Source organism: Clavispora lusitaniae, assembly GCF_014636115.1.
Source record: "Clavispora lusitaniae strain FDAARGOS_655 chromosome Unknown tig00000003_pilon, whole genome shotgun sequence".
NCBI lineage: Eukaryota > Fungi > Ascomycota > Pichiomycetes > Serinales > Metschnikowiaceae > Clavispora > Clavispora lusitaniae.
Window position 1 is genome coordinate 2,329,757 of NW_027093975.1, and position 16,604 is coordinate 2,346,360.

The 16,604-nt window shown below is 42.9% G+C and overlaps 10 protein-coding genes across 10 annotated transcripts; 7 read left to right on the plus strand and 3 right to left on the minus strand. All coding sequences in view use genetic code 12, as the record gives it.

Moving 5' to 3' along the window:
• Positions 1-160: 160 nt before the first annotated feature.
• On the plus strand, positions 161-1,006 carry FOB63_001091 (uncharacterized protein; the record flags this gene model as incomplete). Its single annotated transcript, XM_002619949.2, has 1 exon — positions 161-1,006. One exon carries the CDS (start codon positions 161-163, stop codon positions 1,004-1,006), a length of 846 nt encoding a protein of 281 aa, XP_002619995.2.
• Positions 1,007-1,720: 714 nt separating this feature from the next.
• FOB63_001092 (dioxygenase) lies at positions 1,721-3,061 on the plus strand (the record flags this gene model as incomplete). Its single annotated transcript, XM_002619950.2, has 1 exon — positions 1,721-3,061. One exon carries the CDS (start codon positions 1,721-1,723, stop codon positions 3,059-3,061), a length of 1,341 nt encoding a protein of 446 aa, XP_002619996.2.
• Positions 3,062-3,510: 449 nt separating this feature from the next.
• Positions 3,511-5,115, plus strand: HTS1 (histidine--tRNA ligase; the record flags this gene model as incomplete). The annotated part of the gene is made up of 1 exon (XM_002619951.2): positions 3,511-5,115. One exon carries the CDS (start codon positions 3,511-3,513, stop codon positions 5,113-5,115), a length of 1,605 nt encoding a protein of 534 aa, XP_002619997.1.
• A 353-nt stretch (positions 5,116-5,468) lies between these two features.
• On the minus strand, positions 5,469-6,605 carry DES1 (Des1p; the record flags this gene model as incomplete). Its single annotated transcript, XM_002619953.2, has 1 exon — positions 5,469-6,605. One exon carries the CDS (start codon positions 6,603-6,605, stop codon positions 5,469-5,471), a length of 1,137 nt encoding a protein of 378 aa, XP_002619999.2.
• Positions 6,606-7,639: 1,034 nt separating this feature from the next.
• EST1 (Est1p) lies at positions 7,640-10,105 on the minus strand (the record flags this gene model as incomplete). The annotated part of the gene is made up of 1 exon (XM_002619954.2): positions 7,640-10,105. The coding sequence occupies one exon, from the start codon at positions 10,103-10,105 to the stop codon at positions 7,640-7,642; it is 2,466 nt and encodes an 821-aa protein (XP_002620000.2).
• Positions 10,106-10,491: 386 nt separating this feature from the next.
• FOB63_001096 (uncharacterized protein) lies at positions 10,492-10,959 on the plus strand (the record flags this gene model as incomplete). Its single annotated transcript, XM_002619955.2, has 1 exon — positions 10,492-10,959. One exon carries the CDS (start codon positions 10,492-10,494, stop codon positions 10,957-10,959), a length of 468 nt encoding a protein of 155 aa, XP_002620001.2.
• A 339-nt stretch (positions 10,960-11,298) lies between these two features.
• MUM2 (Mum2p) lies at positions 11,299-12,432 on the plus strand (the record flags this gene model as incomplete). Its single annotated transcript, XM_002619956.2, has 1 exon — positions 11,299-12,432. One exon carries the CDS (start codon positions 11,299-11,301, stop codon positions 12,430-12,432), a length of 1,134 nt encoding a protein of 377 aa, XP_002620002.2.
• Positions 12,433-12,500: 68 nt separating this feature from the next.
• On the plus strand, positions 12,501-13,169 carry FOB63_001098 (uncharacterized protein; the record flags this gene model as incomplete). Its single annotated transcript, XM_002619957.2, has 1 exon — positions 12,501-13,169. One exon carries the CDS (start codon positions 12,501-12,503, stop codon positions 13,167-13,169), a length of 669 nt encoding a protein of 222 aa, XP_002620003.2.
• An 85-nt stretch (positions 13,170-13,254) lies between these two features.
• Positions 13,255-13,935, minus strand: FOB63_001099 (uncharacterized protein; the record flags this gene model as incomplete). The annotated part of the gene is made up of 1 exon (XM_002619958.2): positions 13,255-13,935. One exon carries the CDS (start codon positions 13,933-13,935, stop codon positions 13,255-13,257), a length of 681 nt encoding a protein of 226 aa, XP_002620004.2.
• Positions 13,936-14,987: 1,052 nt separating this feature from the next.
• Positions 14,988-16,397, plus strand: FOB63_001100 (uncharacterized protein; the record flags this gene model as incomplete). The annotated part of the gene is made up of 1 exon (XM_002619959.2): positions 14,988-16,397. One exon carries the CDS (start codon positions 14,988-14,990, stop codon positions 16,395-16,397), a length of 1,410 nt encoding a protein of 469 aa, XP_002620005.2.
• Between the last annotated feature and the right edge of the window lie 207 nt (positions 16,398-16,604).

Consider the following 16,604-nt stretch of genomic DNA (forward strand, 5'->3'; position numbering starts at 1 on the left):
TGGGTTGCTTTCCCTGTGCCGAATCGAAGAATAAAAATGCAGTACTAATAGCACTAAACTTCTTTTTGCACCCAGTACTCACGTATCCTTGCCCCATCTTTTTTTTTTTTTTTTTTTAATAGCGCAAACTGAACTTTTTCAAAAACGAAATTCTTCTCTGATGAATTGGTACCGTATAGATTTATCTCTTAATAGTATTGGGGCCGCCATGCGCCGCCTCGCCGGGAACGTATTGGCGCCCAGTCTTTATTGTATCTATGTGTTGCAACTCTTAGTCATCATTGTTCTAGAGGCGTCTCGGGACACGATTGCAGGGTGGTTCAAGTTAGCAATCTGTTCATTGCGTCCGTTTTACTGCTATAAGAAAGTGAGAGACGCCCAAGGTCGATTTTCTGCTGAACAATGTGAACGCACAAAGTTGTATTTCCTGACAAGTTGGGCGGCGGTTAAAAGTCGCTTTTGCGATCTTCCGCAGAAGCTGCTGGAAACCAGCGAGAAAATCATTGGCGCCACTTTGAGTGGTGACTGGCTCCACTCAGTTCTAGGAGGACTACCCTTAATAAGTAGTCGGAACATGGAGGGTTCACAAGGTTTGAGAAACTCTGTGAAAACTGCTGCGCCACAGAATATGAATGATGATACAAAAACAACCAGAAAGGAAAATGGAAACAAGGAAACCCTTCAATCGAAGCAAGCGAAACCCCAGAAAAGCCAAGCGGCCTTTCCTCGCCTCTTCTCGATTACAAAGCCAGCTGCCTCGGCACCTGTGCCTCTGGCACCCAAACTTTTGAAACTGAAAGGGCCATTCCACCTGGCAGAACCTGCTTCGTGGAAAACCAGAGCACTTTTTCCTTCTAAAGCTAACACCGCAATATCTGATACCTCAAGCTCCGTTTCTGAATTCAGGAACCCATGGACCGAGCAGAAACAGAGGAAATTGGATACCTCTACTAATCAGCCTCTGCAAGTTCTGCCGGCAGAACCTCCTGTGATTCCCCAACGGTAATAACTAAAATTGAATTGTGATTCGAATTCAGTCTGAGAAAAGTCACTTTGATCCAGTGATTGCCATTGTCTTCTGCTTTATCGATTCTGGTTACTTTCCGACACTACATGAAAAAGAAAGAAATAGAAAAAAAAGAAAGAACACAGTGTCATCAGAAGATAATCTAATACAAGATTACATACCAAAAAAGGGTTTCTATGATCTACAACTTCCGTTATTAATTATCTGTGATAATTAGTAATAAGCCGCATCTTGCATGTCGCGAGTTTACTAACCAGGCACTATCGTAAAATTCAATTTATAAGCAGCGGACTTAATCACTGTACCGGCCTGAGTGGGGTTGGGCTTAGCGCGAAAACGTTTAGATTGGGGAAGTCATCTCGGGTTTAAGCCGAGTCGGTCATGGCATGTGTACGCCTTCAAGTTTTAGTTTTCTTTTGGTTGGAATTTTTTCTTTTCCTCTTTTTTACTCTCCTTTTATTTGTATTTTTGTATATAAGCGCATCAAAGTCTGAATTGTGTGCTTGTGATCACCTGATAAATTAGTTGTCTCACTTTCTTGGCTCGTGTTTTGCGTTAGTGAAAATCAAACGGTTTTCGAAAAAAAAAAAAAAACGACATCAGTTTAACGCTACCGAAACCACTTTTGTTTTTGAACGCAGACAGGATATTCCTTTTTCCCAACAAGAAGTTACTTTCCCTTTTTACTTTTTAATGTTTGACATTCTGTCCTTTGATGTGGACCCAGAAACTGGTTTTCTTCCACCTCAGCTCCCACTAGAACGGTTGCCGCAAGCGTACTATGCACCATGGGAAAACCTTGTCAATAACCTTCCCGCTTTACTTCTTGCTAGCCGTGTCCGGCCGCTTGTGGATAAGTTGCCTGCTCTTTCCACAGAACAATTGTCCTCGCCTCCGGAATACAGAAGAGCCTACATGGTGCTTGGATTTTTGGCCCACGCCTATGTGTGGGGAACCAACGAACCGGTAAGTCGTCTTCCAGAGAACTTGGCTCGGCCGTTGGTCGAAGTAAGTGATGTTTTGGGTCTTCCGCCTTTAGCCACATACGCCGGGTTGTGTCTATGGAACTTCAAGGAAATCATTCCAACAACCACGAACACCAAGGATGTGGAGTTTGACAACCTTACGACCATTAATACTTTCACAGGCTCTATTGACGAGCAGTGGTTTTTCCTTGTGAGCGTGTTCTTTGAGGCTCGTGGTGCTCGTGCTGTCCGGGCAGGCATGGATGCCATTAAACATGCCCAAAATAAGGACAGTGCCCGTCTTATTGCTTCGTTGCAGCAGTTGGCCCAAGTCATTGACCATTTGGGCTCGGTGATGATGCGCATGGAGGAAATGTGTGACCCCCATGTGTTTTATTTCCGTCTCCGGCCATACTTGGCTGGATGGAAAAATATGGCCGACGTAGGCTTGGACAAGAACGGTGTGATTTACGGGAATGAAGAAAAGCCACGGGCGTACGCGGGAGGCTCGAATGCACAATCGCTGTTGATCCAGTTCTTAGACTCTGTTCTTAGTGTTCACCACTATGCTACTGGCGAGCGTCCAGCCCCACATCAAAAGGTGGAAACATCAGAGAAGCCCGAGAGCGCCTATCTTCGCGAGATGAGAAACTACATGCCAGGCTCACATCGGGAGTTTTTGGCTATGGTGGACAGAGAGTCGTGTATACGAGAATACGTGATGGCCAACCAGGAAAATGCAGAGCTTACTCTCAGTTACGACGCATGCTTGGCCATGCTTAAACTGTTCCGCGACAAGCACATCCAAATTGTCACACGGTACGTGGTTTTACAAGCCAAACAGGCGCCAAAGATGGGGTCTCTGCTGACTTTGCGGTCGGGACTTGCCAAGAAGAAGCGCGCAGGTACCGAAGAAAAGGGTACGGGCGGAACATCATTACTTCCATTCTTGAAACAATGCAGAGATGAGACTGGTGACCCTGCCGCTGGCAGCTGGGGTAAGAGACTTTTAAGCGATGGTGTGATGCGGTTGAATTACTCAAAGGCAAATGCAATCAACGAGGACTGAGTATGATGAAATGGCAACTTGATGGACTTTAGGTATACGCGGATACAGAGCGCGGGCAAACTGTTTTTAGGTGTCTATGGAATGATATTTTATTGTTACGGCTGTAATGACCAGAGTAAACTTCTCGAACTATCAGGCGTCAAGTTGGTTACTAGACTTCATGGCTCCTTCATGTCAATGTAGTCAAAATTTTTATGGTAGGTTAATTTTCCAGATAAACGCATCTCAACGGAATTGTAGCCTTTGACAGATCATCGCGGCAAGCGTTACCTAACAAAATCTTTACCAAAAATTTATAGCAACAACAGTCCCCTAAGCTAGATGTAAGAGCCATTTTGTTCAATAAGGCTCTCTTCCTTATTGTATTCTGGCTAGTAAAGGGTACTAGATGGAGTCACACCCGTGCCTCCCACATAGGTAAAGGCCGTGCAGAAAAATTTCCTGGAATCATGTTCAGGCGCTCGTTCCCAAAACTACTAAGAAGGATGTCGACTGAAGCCAGCTCGCCTATTGTTGCGGCCAATGTTCCGCCAAAAGCACCCAAACAGTCAAAAAAGGCCAAGAAACAAGAGTTTCTTTTGAAAACGCCCAAAGGCACCAAAGATTGGGCTGACAAGGACATGGTCTTGAGAGAAGCCATTTTCTCTACTCTCAGTGATATGTTCAAGAAGCACGGTGGTCAGGCACTCGATACACCTGTTTTTGAGCTCAGAGAAATCTTGACCGGTAAGTACGGTGAGGATTCGAAGTTGATCTACAACTTGCAAGACCAAGGTGGTGAGTTGACTTCTTTGAGATACGACTTGACTGTGCCATTTGCACGGTTTGTGGCGGCAAACAGTATCAGCTCGATAAAGAGATACCACATCGCCAAGGTTTACAGAAGAGACCAGCCTGCTATGACCAAGGGAAGAATGAGAGAATTCTACCAATGCGACTTTGACATTGCTGGTACCTATGATCCAATGGTGCCAGATGCCGAGGTGTTGGCAATTTTGGTTGAAGGTTTGACCTCTTTGGGTATTCACGACTTCAAAATCAAGTTGAACCACCGTAAAGTGTTGGATGGTATTTTCCAGGCTTGTGGTGTTAAGGATGAAGACGTGCGTAAGATATCTTCTGCAGTGGACAAGTTGGACAAGTTGCCATGGGAGGCAGTGAAAAAGGAGATGTGTGTCGAAAAGGGCCAACCGGAAGCTGTGGCCGACAAAATCGGGGAGTTTGTCAAGGTTAAGGGTTCGCTCAAGCATACTTTGGATTTCTTGCAAGGTTCAGAGTTGTTGGCCTCAAACGAATCTGCCCAAAAGGGTATTTCTGACATGGCTGAGTTGGCTGGATACGTCGAGGCGTTGCAGATCGAAGACCACTTGTCGTTTGACTTGTCACTTGCCCGTGGTTTGGACTATTACACAGGCTTGATTTACGAAGCTGTCACCGAAGCATCTGCTCCTCCTTCGAACGCCGAGGAGTTGAAGGCTCGTGCAAAGAAAGAGAACAAGGATGAGGATGCAAGTGAGTACGTCGGTGTCGGCTCTATTGCTGCAGGTGGACGTTACGATAACTTGGTTGGAATGTTTTCCAATGGAAAAACTATTCCATGTGTCGGTATCTCATTCGGTGTCGAGCGTATCTTTTCCATTCTCAAAGCTAGAGCGGCTAAGGAGTGGGAAAACCTCTCATCTACTCACACAGATGTGTACATCATGGCATTTGGCGGTGGTGCTGGTTGGACCGGTTTCTTGAAGGAACGTATGACTGTTGCTCGCCAATTATGGGCTGCTGGTATCAATGCCGAGTACTTGTACAAGGTGAAGGCTAATCCTAGAAAACAGTTTGATGCGGCAGACAAGGCCAAAGCCAAGTTGGCGGTGATTTTGGGTAAGGAAGAGTACCCAGAAGGTAAGTTGAGAGTCAAAGTATTGGGTCAAGGTGATGACAGCACTGACGGAGATCTTGTGGAGGCAGGCGAGATTGTGGAAGTTGTCAAGCAGAAGTTAGGCGAGGTGTATGTGGACGGCATGAGCGACATTTCTCGTTTGGTGAAGAACTTGTAATCTACCGTTAATAGATAGAAACACTGCGAAGACAGTATATGTAGTTGGCATGTATGTTTTAGGGCAGGGATGCAACGGGGTACTTATTAAGTAAGATATGATTAATCAATGACCGGATGCAAGTTTTTGCATAGCAAGCTAAACATGAACCCAAGCAATTATGTATATAGCATTAAGTGTCGAAGTTCAATACATAGTAGAACCCAATTCAAACCATCTTAGTCTTGGCAGAGGTCTAGAAGATCAAAACCTGAACTCACATCACATCCTCAATTGTTGAAGTTCAGGAGTTTAGCGGCTACTTATCCCATACAACATTTGATCATCACTCATCAATTTATTCCTTATTTATTTTACATATCCTTATCTTCGTCGCCCTGGTTGCGGTCCAAGCCACTGACTCTCAGACCATGGCGCTCTGTTCCACTACGCTTGACACGGCACCATAAAGTGTTAACATCGTGAAAGCAGAAGTTCCACAAAACAGCACACCAGGAGTCTACCTGTGGCAATGGATCATAAAACTCTGCTGCAAGGCGGCGGAGTTCAGGTAACTTTGTCCATGCAATGTACGGGAAATCATGATGCTCGTTGTGGTAACCAACGTTCCAAGTCAACAAGTTCAAGGATCCATAGTACGAATAAGTTTCAGCTGGAACAAGGTTTCCAGGAACATTTGTTTCTGTGGAGACCTTTTTGGTTCGTGGGACATTATTCTTGTCTAAAACGTAGTGCTCGGCAATGAAATGGCCCGCACATGGGTGCAAGGAGCCGGCCAAGAACGAGGACATGATGAAATAGAGAAACGAGTACCAGCCCCAGGCTTTCACCATGGCAATATCCACTGCGATCTGAACAATCACGTTCAAAAGATGGGTATAGGTGAATTTGATTTGCGTGATAAACATAGGACGCAATGCGTAGAAGAAAATTTGGAATGTTGCAAAGAAAACTTTACCCAAGACGTTCAGAAGCACAATGCTTTCAAAACGAGTGGGCAAATCTGTGTCCAAGAACTCATCACCCATGAATTTGTGGTGAAGCTGGTGATAAGGCTGGAAAGACGCCGAATAAGGAATGCCAATCGGCAAATTGGTGAAGATGGCAAACAACTTATTGTGAAGAGGCTTCTTGAACAAGAGGTTGTGCGATAACTCGTGGATTGCAAGGAAGATCGCCTGGTTCGAGGTAGCACCAATCACATACGCCAACGCAAAGAATTTCCACGAAATTGGATACGTATTGCGCAAATAATACGCCACAGAGAACTGAAGGGCCACCACAAACATCACATACCACTTTGTTTTCGGCTCATAGCCTGTCAAACGCGACACTTGTGGATATTTGGCCATGATGGCCTTTCTTCTTTCCACGTGAGGCTCAGCATCTTTTGTCCAATAGTACTCATTCAAAACCTCAATAGAGGAATCTGATGGTGGGGCATCACACTTATACGACTCTTTGGATACACGGTGTGTGATCGAGGTCATGGTTCAAGGAAGAAGAAAACGTTGAAAGACGTAACGAGGCACAGTGGAAGAAATGATTCGAGCCTGCATCAAAGCGCATCGTGGTGTGAGTGCGCCAGATTATACGCGAAACGGAATATGTCAAATGTGAATAATAGAACCTCACAGCGGCGTAGCGGAACTGGAGGGAAGAAAGAATATTTTCAGGGCAGAAATCCATTCATACCATATCAATTCAGCTGCTCTAATGACTTTATAAGGGCTAGTTTTATTTGTCTTCGCTGGAGAGAAATGCCGTTCCTGAGTACCTGAAACTGTATGTAAGGTATTGCTCGCGTAATGCTTATTCGAATTTCGTGTCCGATGGTTTTCTTTTCGGTACCTACTAATTAACACTCGACTCGTAATCCCATATGGAGTCAGAAGATGGCAACAATGAGCTTCCATGTGTTCAACAAGAATTCTTCCTAACATAATTTGTTAGCATTTCTTATATTGTAATTTTCATTTGTCTTCAGGTGAGAAGCCTAATTGTAGCTTTGTTTGTCCTTTTCAGTGCGTCTGATCGTTACGTCTTCAAATGCCACGCAGTTCTCATTGTTAATTATTTTGTGATTATCCTCTTTCATACTAAGAGTCTCGATATAAATTTTTTACTCTCTGAGACCCATGCTTTCGAAAGGTTTTTTTTTTCTTTTTAACCATTCTCTTTGTTTCCACCGCGAAATAAGATATCTCAACTACAATAACACGTTACAATTCTACCAGGAGGAGACCTCAATTGAAAAGTAGATATTAGTAGGTGTAGCATTTATACACAGCCAGTAACAGTATTTCTGCAAGGATGATCGCTATAGCACACATGAACGATTCGAGATCTGAAATGCTCTTCATAACTTGCTTTAAAGTTCAGTGATGATGATGCGTAACTTTTGCACCCCAAGTTATTTTTATAGCGTGGTACTGTTTGGACATTGCGTCCCAAATAAGACCATATAAAAAGAATACAGCAAATCCAATCCCTCCATCAATTATTCCCTATCATTATTATTACCTCACCGTTGGTACTGAGGGCATTGTCGGTATTGGTTATAGTTCTGAGATTCGTTTGTGTACACGGCACCATTTTGGGTATCGTACTGCCATGGCCCAGGAGGGGGTGGAGGAGGTGGTGGGAAAATCCCACGTCCCATTTGATGGTGCATGGAGTAATACGGGTGTCCAGGTTGTGATACCAAAAAGCCTGGAGGTGGATACCCAAATGGAACCTGCTGTGGCGCGAATGGCTCCTGGGGCATTCCAGGATAGAAGCCCATTACTTCGGGTCTGGATGGAGGACTCTGTAAAGGGTATGGAGGAGGCGTTTGCAGTTGCTCATGTTCAGACCGAGAAGTTACAGAAACATTCGGAGATGATCGCTGTTTTTGGCTAGATTGAACTTGAACACCTTCATCATCACTAACAATAGAGTTAACCATGTCAGCAAGCCCACCTTCTGTGCTAATATCTCTGCTTGGTTGAGTGCTTTGAAATCCAGACACATGGCCAGCAATCATCAGCTCTATTTCATCCAAAGACGCCGCAATTTGTTTTGTTTGTGGAACTTCACTGTGGACATAGGCATCTGAACTTTGGGAATCGTTAGTGTTTTTAACTCTCTTCTTGCGGTTACTTCTTTTCCCCTTACTGGTATCTTTTTGCGTAGCTGGTATTTCAACTTTTTCGAGAACCAAAGACTGAGAGTCTTCATCGACTTTGAAACTATGCGGGAAAAGTTTCTTCATAAAGATAACAGCAGCATGTAAGCGAAGGTAGTTTTCATAACGAACACATTCTTCTTTAATTGCCGATTTTCGGTCGTAACCATGAAGCTCGGCATTTTTGTTGATTCTCTGTGCTGCTTCATTGTCTAAAAAGCTTGGAATTTCCTTCAGATTTGCGTAATAATAAGATCCATAGAGCAAGTCCACATTCCCACTTTTGTATAGATGATCATCATTGAAATCCTTGAATCTGGAACCAATTGCCACAAAATCTTTGAATTGTACGTCTTCAGAAAACAAATAAGACCTTACAGGGACTTGGTTATCTGAAAATGCTATCAAAAGATTCAGTATGCTTGTTTCATCTTCGTCACTAAGGATGGCCCAGATAGCTTGATGCAAAGCACGAACTATGTCTTCTTTCGAATACTTATACGAGGAAGGAAATTCATGACAGAACGCCAAAATCATACGAATATTCTGTAATACACCAGTATTATCGCGCGTGTCAGAATGCCACCTGGAGACATGCTTGAGATAATTGACAACAAAGCGAGTTAAAAGAGAACCACACTTTGTGCTTGCTTCGTTATTGTGCTCAGACTCTGCTAAAATGAAGAACGACATCAAAACAATAAGCATATCAGAGATAATGCGAGCATCTCTCACATAAGGCCATAGGTTCGACTGAATAAATAAGGTCAGAAGAAAGTCGACAGCCGTTTTATCGTAATACATAGGCTTTTTGTACGCCTGGGGGTAAAAGAGATGTCCCAAGATGCGGAGCAAAATAATTTGTGATTCGGAAATAGACCACAATTTAGAAGGAGTCTTCAACACCCGAGAATATGTTTCTTCTAACCACGGTTTAGTAAAGATGGTTGCCATGTTGTATTTGGCAATATCACGCTTGCGACTGCTGGTCAATTGAGCTCGTGAAAACCATACAACAGCTAGAAACTTCTCCTGAAGGGAATTGTAGATGACACCAATATGATTATAAGGATCAGTCATATTGGGAAATAACTGAATGCATTTAGAATAGTAGAGCAAAGGCATCACGAATTTTTCTTTGAGATTAGCAATTGGCTTTTCATTCTTAGTGTAAAGTTGGTACAGTGCCATTGATTTGCAAGGTTGCACATATGAGATATCAATTTGGGCAGAGTGTCTTGTTACGTTGCCGAGCCCTAAAAGACATTGGTAAAGTATGACCTTAGTATTATTCAAGAAATTAGAATCAGAAGCCTCTTTTTGGGAAGAGCTATTTTCGATTTCCAATTCTTTGAAGAAGAACAGCGGGATTAACGAGTTGGTGAAGGAGCCGGCCACATATTGGATAACCTTGTCGTAGAATGAAATCACGCATTTCGTAAACTTCATGAAGTATTCGTTAAGCTTTCTCATTTCGACAGATTTGAACTTCGCTTTAGAACCCTTTTTCGGTTGAAGCAGGAGACACAAAAGCTCTGCGTGTTGGCGTTGATAGAACTTGATGATAGGATGGATGAACTGAGTCCAAAAAGTTTCAAGAAGTTGAACCAGTTCAAATTTAGCAAGATCGGCTTGCCCATTTTGCAAGTTATGACTATTATGATAAAGCAAATCGATGTCATCTTGAATCCATTTGCAAAACTTGCTTTGTACCACAGCAGTGAAGCCTAGGAGAAGCGGCTGGTCGACATACTTCTTGGACAAAAAATCGTTGAGCTGTGATTTGTGCAAAGCCAAATCTGAATTTATTTGGGGGGAGGGCATACTGGGTTAATAACGTCAAAATTTGATCATTATAGTCCCCAAGTCTTTATGGATGTGAACAAAGTTTGGTGTGAAAAAATTGAGCCCAATACATTTTCGAGGTTACTGCCTGCACGAACACAAAGATGGATAGACTGTACTGCGTTTTACCCATTCGCCTCACGGACCGTGCTATCTAAGTGGTTTTGCAAAGTACTTCATTCCGAAAGCAGCGTGACCAAGTGTCAATTTCTTCACGATACGGCTTCGCTTTCAGAATCTAAAAGACACGACTTGCCCAAATGCAATAGGGTTCAGAGCCTAGCCGGTGGTCTCTCACGTGCTTCGCGATAGTAGTTCGCAGCCGGCTTCAGACACATTTGCCCCAGAATTTGCCTTTCAACAACATGACTGAGAATCCAATACCCGTGCAAGTCTACGTTTATGACCTTTCAAATGGACTTGCAGCAGCTTACTCTCCTGTTCTTCTTGGAACACAGATAGACGCAATCTACCACACATCTGTGGTGTACAACAACAAAGAGTATTATATCGATCAAGGTATTAAGGTGTGCGATCGGCCAGGATCCACTAAATACGGTACCCCGCGGGAAATATTGAATATGGGAGAGACTTACATCCCTCAGGAAGTTTTGGATGACTTTCTTGACGATCTCAGAAATCATGAAGAGCAAAAGTACCATGCGCTGCGGTACGATTTGTTCGATAACAACTGCAATCACTTCACCGATGTCCTTCTTGATTTCTTGGTGGGGAAAAACTTGGAGGACCGGATTCTAAGCCTCCCACAAAAGGTATTAAATACTCCAAATGGGCAAATGCTAAAGACTCTCTTAGCAGGTAATATGCTATAAGGGTGCGTTTGTGATCACCTTTTGACAGCTTTTAGAGACGATTAAATATGTGAAATAAACTATCCTTATTCTTTCTGCGAGTTCCAGAAATTCTACAGACAGAACCTAGTAAATATGCGGTTTCTTGCGTCAAAAAGCTCCGACAAATCTAAGGATAATGATTCCAAAACAAATATGCGCGCACAAGTACTAAATGGCTGCAAATTTGAAACATGAGCGACTTGAGATATAAATACAGCATTTATTCCAGGACTCGTTTTCATTTTTTATTTTTCGATAATTGTCTTCTTTCTTCTTTGAGACTTTCTTCTCTTTCTACTAACTTTGGAATTTCATTTCATGAACTCTACCATTGACTACAACGGATATAACAGATTAAGTTCTGGTAGCATTGCTGCAACAGTTTCAAGCGGTTATACCGGCATCAATACCGAAGACACTGATCCTGAATTAACTTATCTGCCTTCCATGTACTCGGGAAGTTATGAGGGTTTAGAAGGCAAGAGCTATGCGCAGCATCTTCAAGGCCCTAGTTCGATGTGGCCATCAGTTATGGGCAAAAGCGAAACTACCCACCAATTCCAATTACCCAGCTTTATGAATCCCCCTTCTTTTCCTCAAAATGGGAGGTCCCAAATGTCATTACCTCAGAGTCAGTTTGGTTCTGGAATGACAATTAGTGGAGGGTTGCGGCAAGATCAAAACACTACTTCCAGGAAGATTGATCGTACAAAAACAAGCTCGATTATATCCCCCACCCCGCTAGCTGGGTACACATTTCAAGATGCTAATATGGTCCTGCTTTCTTCGAAGAAACAATTTTCTATGAATGTAAACGCTCCTAGTTACAACCCTGTTGGCAACAACAACTCAATCAGTGAAACAAAAGAAGATGAGAAGGAAAATTCTCAAGGAACAAACATTGATAGTCTTGTGGGCTCAAAGCTCAATGAAGAGACGCAATTCTTCCACCTTTCGGGAAAAACTGACAACGAGACTATAGAGATTTTAAGAATGGAACTTTTACGCAAGCACCAGATCAATACGGCTTTGAATGATAAGTTTAAAATACTCAGAATGGACGAAAAAAGTGAAGAAGAAACAGAAACAGAAAACAGAAACGACAATCTGGTCAAAATGCCGAAAAACTACTACCAGTTGTTCAAAGATCTCACTCGTACATTAAATGAACGAACCAAGGAGTTAGAGGAAACAAAGTCGAGGCTTGAAGCCATTGTGGTTGGTTTGGTGATGAACAAAAACACAACGGTTATTACAAATGGAACTTTTGATGCTCAGGAACTAGCACACCGAATCACCAATAAACTAGAGGTGTTGCAAAATGAAAACGAAAGCTTGTTGAAAATGGTTAGCCACAGCAACAAGCAAAGTTTACTTATTGAGATTGGGTTACTAAAGAATGAAAATAATCTCTTGCGTCAAAAAGTGGAGAAAATGGAGGGCAAAGAATGAGTACATATATTAAGAATAAACGTATTCGCAGACTTCTGTTTCACTGTTTGCGAGTACAAAACACAAAAATGACGAGCAGTGCATCTGATGATGCAGAGCATTTAAGATGCCTAATTTATTTAGAAGAAGTAGAGCATGTTCGATTGATCAAACAGATTGAAAATTACCAAGAGCTGCTCAATATTCTTCACGCTTGCACCCTTGGATGCATACCTTCAGATGTGAGTGAGATGGTTGACAATATCGAGCACGAAATATCTAGGAGACAGAAATTGGAGCTGGAATTTTGTGACGCCTTTTCAATCGCCTTAAAGAAAAAGAAGGTCGAGGTGTACTTAAACCAAAGAAAACAATTGAAGCAGAGAAGCAGAAATGGCGAACTAGAAATGAACCAAGTAATGAGAGAGTTACGCAAGGTAACTTGTGGGCTTCTTAAGAGGTTGACAACATTAGAGAATTGGAGACTAAAAGAAGTTTTGAGGGCGGAACAAGAAGAAGAGCAAGAATCGTATGATGAGAGTGATGCCGATAGTGGAGAAGAACAAGTGTACAACGGCAAAGAAAACTTCGATCCTATATTCGAGAGAAGAGCCCTTGAGCCTAGATGGAAGCAAACTCCTGATAAAACTATTTCTAAAAAACAGGCTAAAAAAATGGGGCCTAAAAAGTGTTCAAAATGGAAGGGAAACAAACAAAAGAACACAGTTGTGGTTGAGAAGAGAGCAAGGCATGATTGAAATCACACTCAGAAAAAAAAAAGTTATTGAAGAAGAACCGACTGGCATAGAATATCATTAGCCGTATTATTCAATGACGCCATATTTAAAACCCTATAAAATCCCTCCATGTTGGCCATGTGTCCATCTCCACATCGTATATATATGCCATGGAATGCCTCAACGAAGACTGCAAGTATTGAGGCTTGTAATCATAGATGAACATGACCAAGGCCCAAGTAGCCACAGCAAAGTATTTCCAGGATTTGTTATAGATGTTGCTCTTTAGTCTACGAGCCTGAGCGTCATTCAAGTCTCGATACAACACCAGCTCGCCATGGATCTTGAACTTTGGCTGGCGACACTCCAAAAGCAAGTCGAGCAAGATTTTCCCCACAGCAATCAATACACGTGAAAAACAGTACAATGTGATTTGGTGAGTGATTCCTGGATTGAAAGCCGAGAAGTGCTGAGAGTATACGATCCAACCCCCCACTGCGCCAGCAATCAACTTGGAAAAGCCCTGTTTCGAGCCCAAGAGCTTTTCCTGCCGCAAGATATTGAGCACTGTTTTGTAGACAATAGCAAACGCGGCCAAGACAAGCGAATGTTCTTTGGTGGCTTTAAGTACCTGCTTTAAACGAGGTCCCATGGGGCCTGAGCGATACAACAAGTTGATCACCAACGCATGGGAGAAACGGATCTTTCCACCGTACACCACACCATTACGCGACGACCGAAGCGCCTCGAGAATTGGCCGGTATGCTGGGTTAGAAAGCACTGACATGGACGTTCTCTTTCTTAGGTGGATGAAGCGAGAACAAGAGTGTGGAGTAAGCCTGTATACGGGGCAGAAACCGAGGCTTCGAAGAAAGATAAGAAAACGCAATACGGTCCCATTTTAGCGGGGAAGACATGTTTGGTTGTATGCTTGTATGGTGTTGATGGCTGCATAGAAAACCCATGTGTGGTTTCTGGTTTTGCCTTGGTTATTACTGTGAGGAGCTTTGACAACGTGGTGAGTTAAAACGCAGGTCAAGCTTGAGTTTCTTATGAACAATCTTATTATTCTTTTTTTTTTCTTCGTTTACACCAGCCTTTTGTGCCATAGCCACCTGAATCTTAAGCAATTCTGTGGACTGCTGTAGTGGTCTGTTTGATAGTTTGCACTCTCCAGTAAAGGCCGGCCGCGCACTCATATTGGGGCCTAGGATAGACAGACTAAAGTTAAAAAGAAGCATTAAGCTTGCAAAAGACTCGGACAAAGAGACAACAAAACATACTAGCATAGAACCAGAAGATATTGATAGCATAAATCAAGGCAAAGTTTCCACATCTTTACACACCGAGTTTGGCAGAGAACAATCTGCCGTCTAGGTCTAAAGTCTCTTTCGCCCGTCACAGACCAATAGTCGGATCCGCATTTGGTGCAGGTTTGGTCTCAATTTTTTTTTTCGTGCGGGCACTAGTGATAATTTTTTTTTCCACAAGCTTTTTCAGACTCTTATTACCGGCTCCAATTCGCCTCCGCATACTGGCATCTATACGTGTGTCACATTTGCAGTGCTATTTAATCTGATCTCGCAACTTCATTGCATTTTTCATTTGCCTGATCCTTAATTTTTTGCTGGAGACTTTTGCCTTCTTTCTTTCATAGCCTTGAAATCACTGTTGATTACCAACCGGTGTCTGATTTCAAAACAGCAACACGTTATCTGATCTTCTCAGTCTGCCTCCCAAGAAGTTTTCAGTCTTTTATTGATCACAAGTACTCCGCTTGTGTTATCGACTTTCTCCACATTTTGCAACTAGACTGAAAATTTTCACCTTTGTTCCATAATGGCGTCTACCGTTTCCTACGCAAATATTGCTGCCAACGGCACTGTTCCAAAAAACGAAAACTCTGCTTCTGAGTCTGAACAAGCTTCGGTGTCTCTATCTGCATCCTCCTCTTCGCTAGAGACAGGAAACACACCAGCGTCAGAACAGGCCCAACCTGCTTCCGCTGAAGAACCTACTCCAGAGCCAGCGAAAAAGGAAAAGAAGGTTTTGGCACCTGCTCCAGTTCCTTCAAAGTCGGCATGGGGTTCTGCACCTTCATCTGTGGCTGATTCTACTGCAGTTGATGAGCATAAGTGGCCTACTCCAGACAAGGTGATTGGAATGCAACAAACCCAATCTGCGGCAAACAAGGCTGCTTCTAAGTTCATTAAGCCTAACAAGTGGGTCCCAATCAATGCCAAGGTTGTTTTACCCAGCCCCAGAAGTTCTCAGTATCTGGGACATGCGGGCTCTGGTAACCAACAAAAGAATAAGAAAAAGAACAAACCTACAAAGAAAAAGACCTCTGCATTTTCGCCAGGCGATGATTCTACAGTGAGAAGGGACGGCAAGCCTTCGGAGAACGGTGATCAATCTCACATCGAGGGTGAGGCGTTGAGAGAAAATACCGAGGGCGAGCAAACTGATAGCACTGATGCCTCGGGCGACCATCTGCATTACAACTACAACTACCATCAAAATGGACAGAAGCCTAGCCAAAACCAGAAAGGCTTCAGAAAGTATAATCAGAATGTGACTAGTCAAAGTGGAAGAGCTGGACCCCAATCTCAACAAAACCGCACACAAAATGAATATTATCAGCCTTTTGCTTCTCAGTACCACAACTTCAACGGCGCAAACAGACAGTATAAGCCAGCAGGAGAAAACGGATTTAGAAGAAACAGCAGCAACGGAAACATTCAAAACGGTAACTATACCGCGAATGGTTTCCGTCCAATGGGTCTTCCTTATGCTTCTCACATTCCTCATCATCCTCAGGCTATCATGGTCCAGGGCGTGCCTTATGGTGCACCTATGCCAGTTTATATTCCTCCTCCAATCAGCCCCAAGCAAGATCCTCTGCAAGCTTTGACTCAGCAAATTGATTACTACTTTTCTTTGGATAACTTGATTAGAGACGTTTTCTTGAGAAAGAATATGGGTACTGAAGGCTGGGTCGATTTAGATTTGATTTTGAACTTCAAGAGAGTCAAGATCATCGTCAACGGCATTCAGAACTCCATTGAGGAAACAGATGAACAAAAGAAGATGCTGCTTTTGGATGAAGCCATTTTGAAAGCTGTTCAGCGATGCCAAAACTTGGAAATTGGTTACTTGAACGGAAAGGATGATATTACTGCTACTGCCACTGAGGTTCAATTGAGGGTCAAGAACAACTTCGAGCAATGGTTATTGTCTGACATGTGATTGCACATTCTTTTACTTTATGAGAAGAAATAGGGAAGTGGTTAACAGCAGTTTTCCGTCATTCTAATTTTTTGTTCTTTCGATTCTATGGTCGTTGCTTGCATGTACATACCTTCTCCTGTGCAACGTTAAAGAGCGAATGAACTATAATAGCTGCTCCATCATTCACTTTCCCTACACTTTTGCTTGAAAATTGAAAAATAAAAA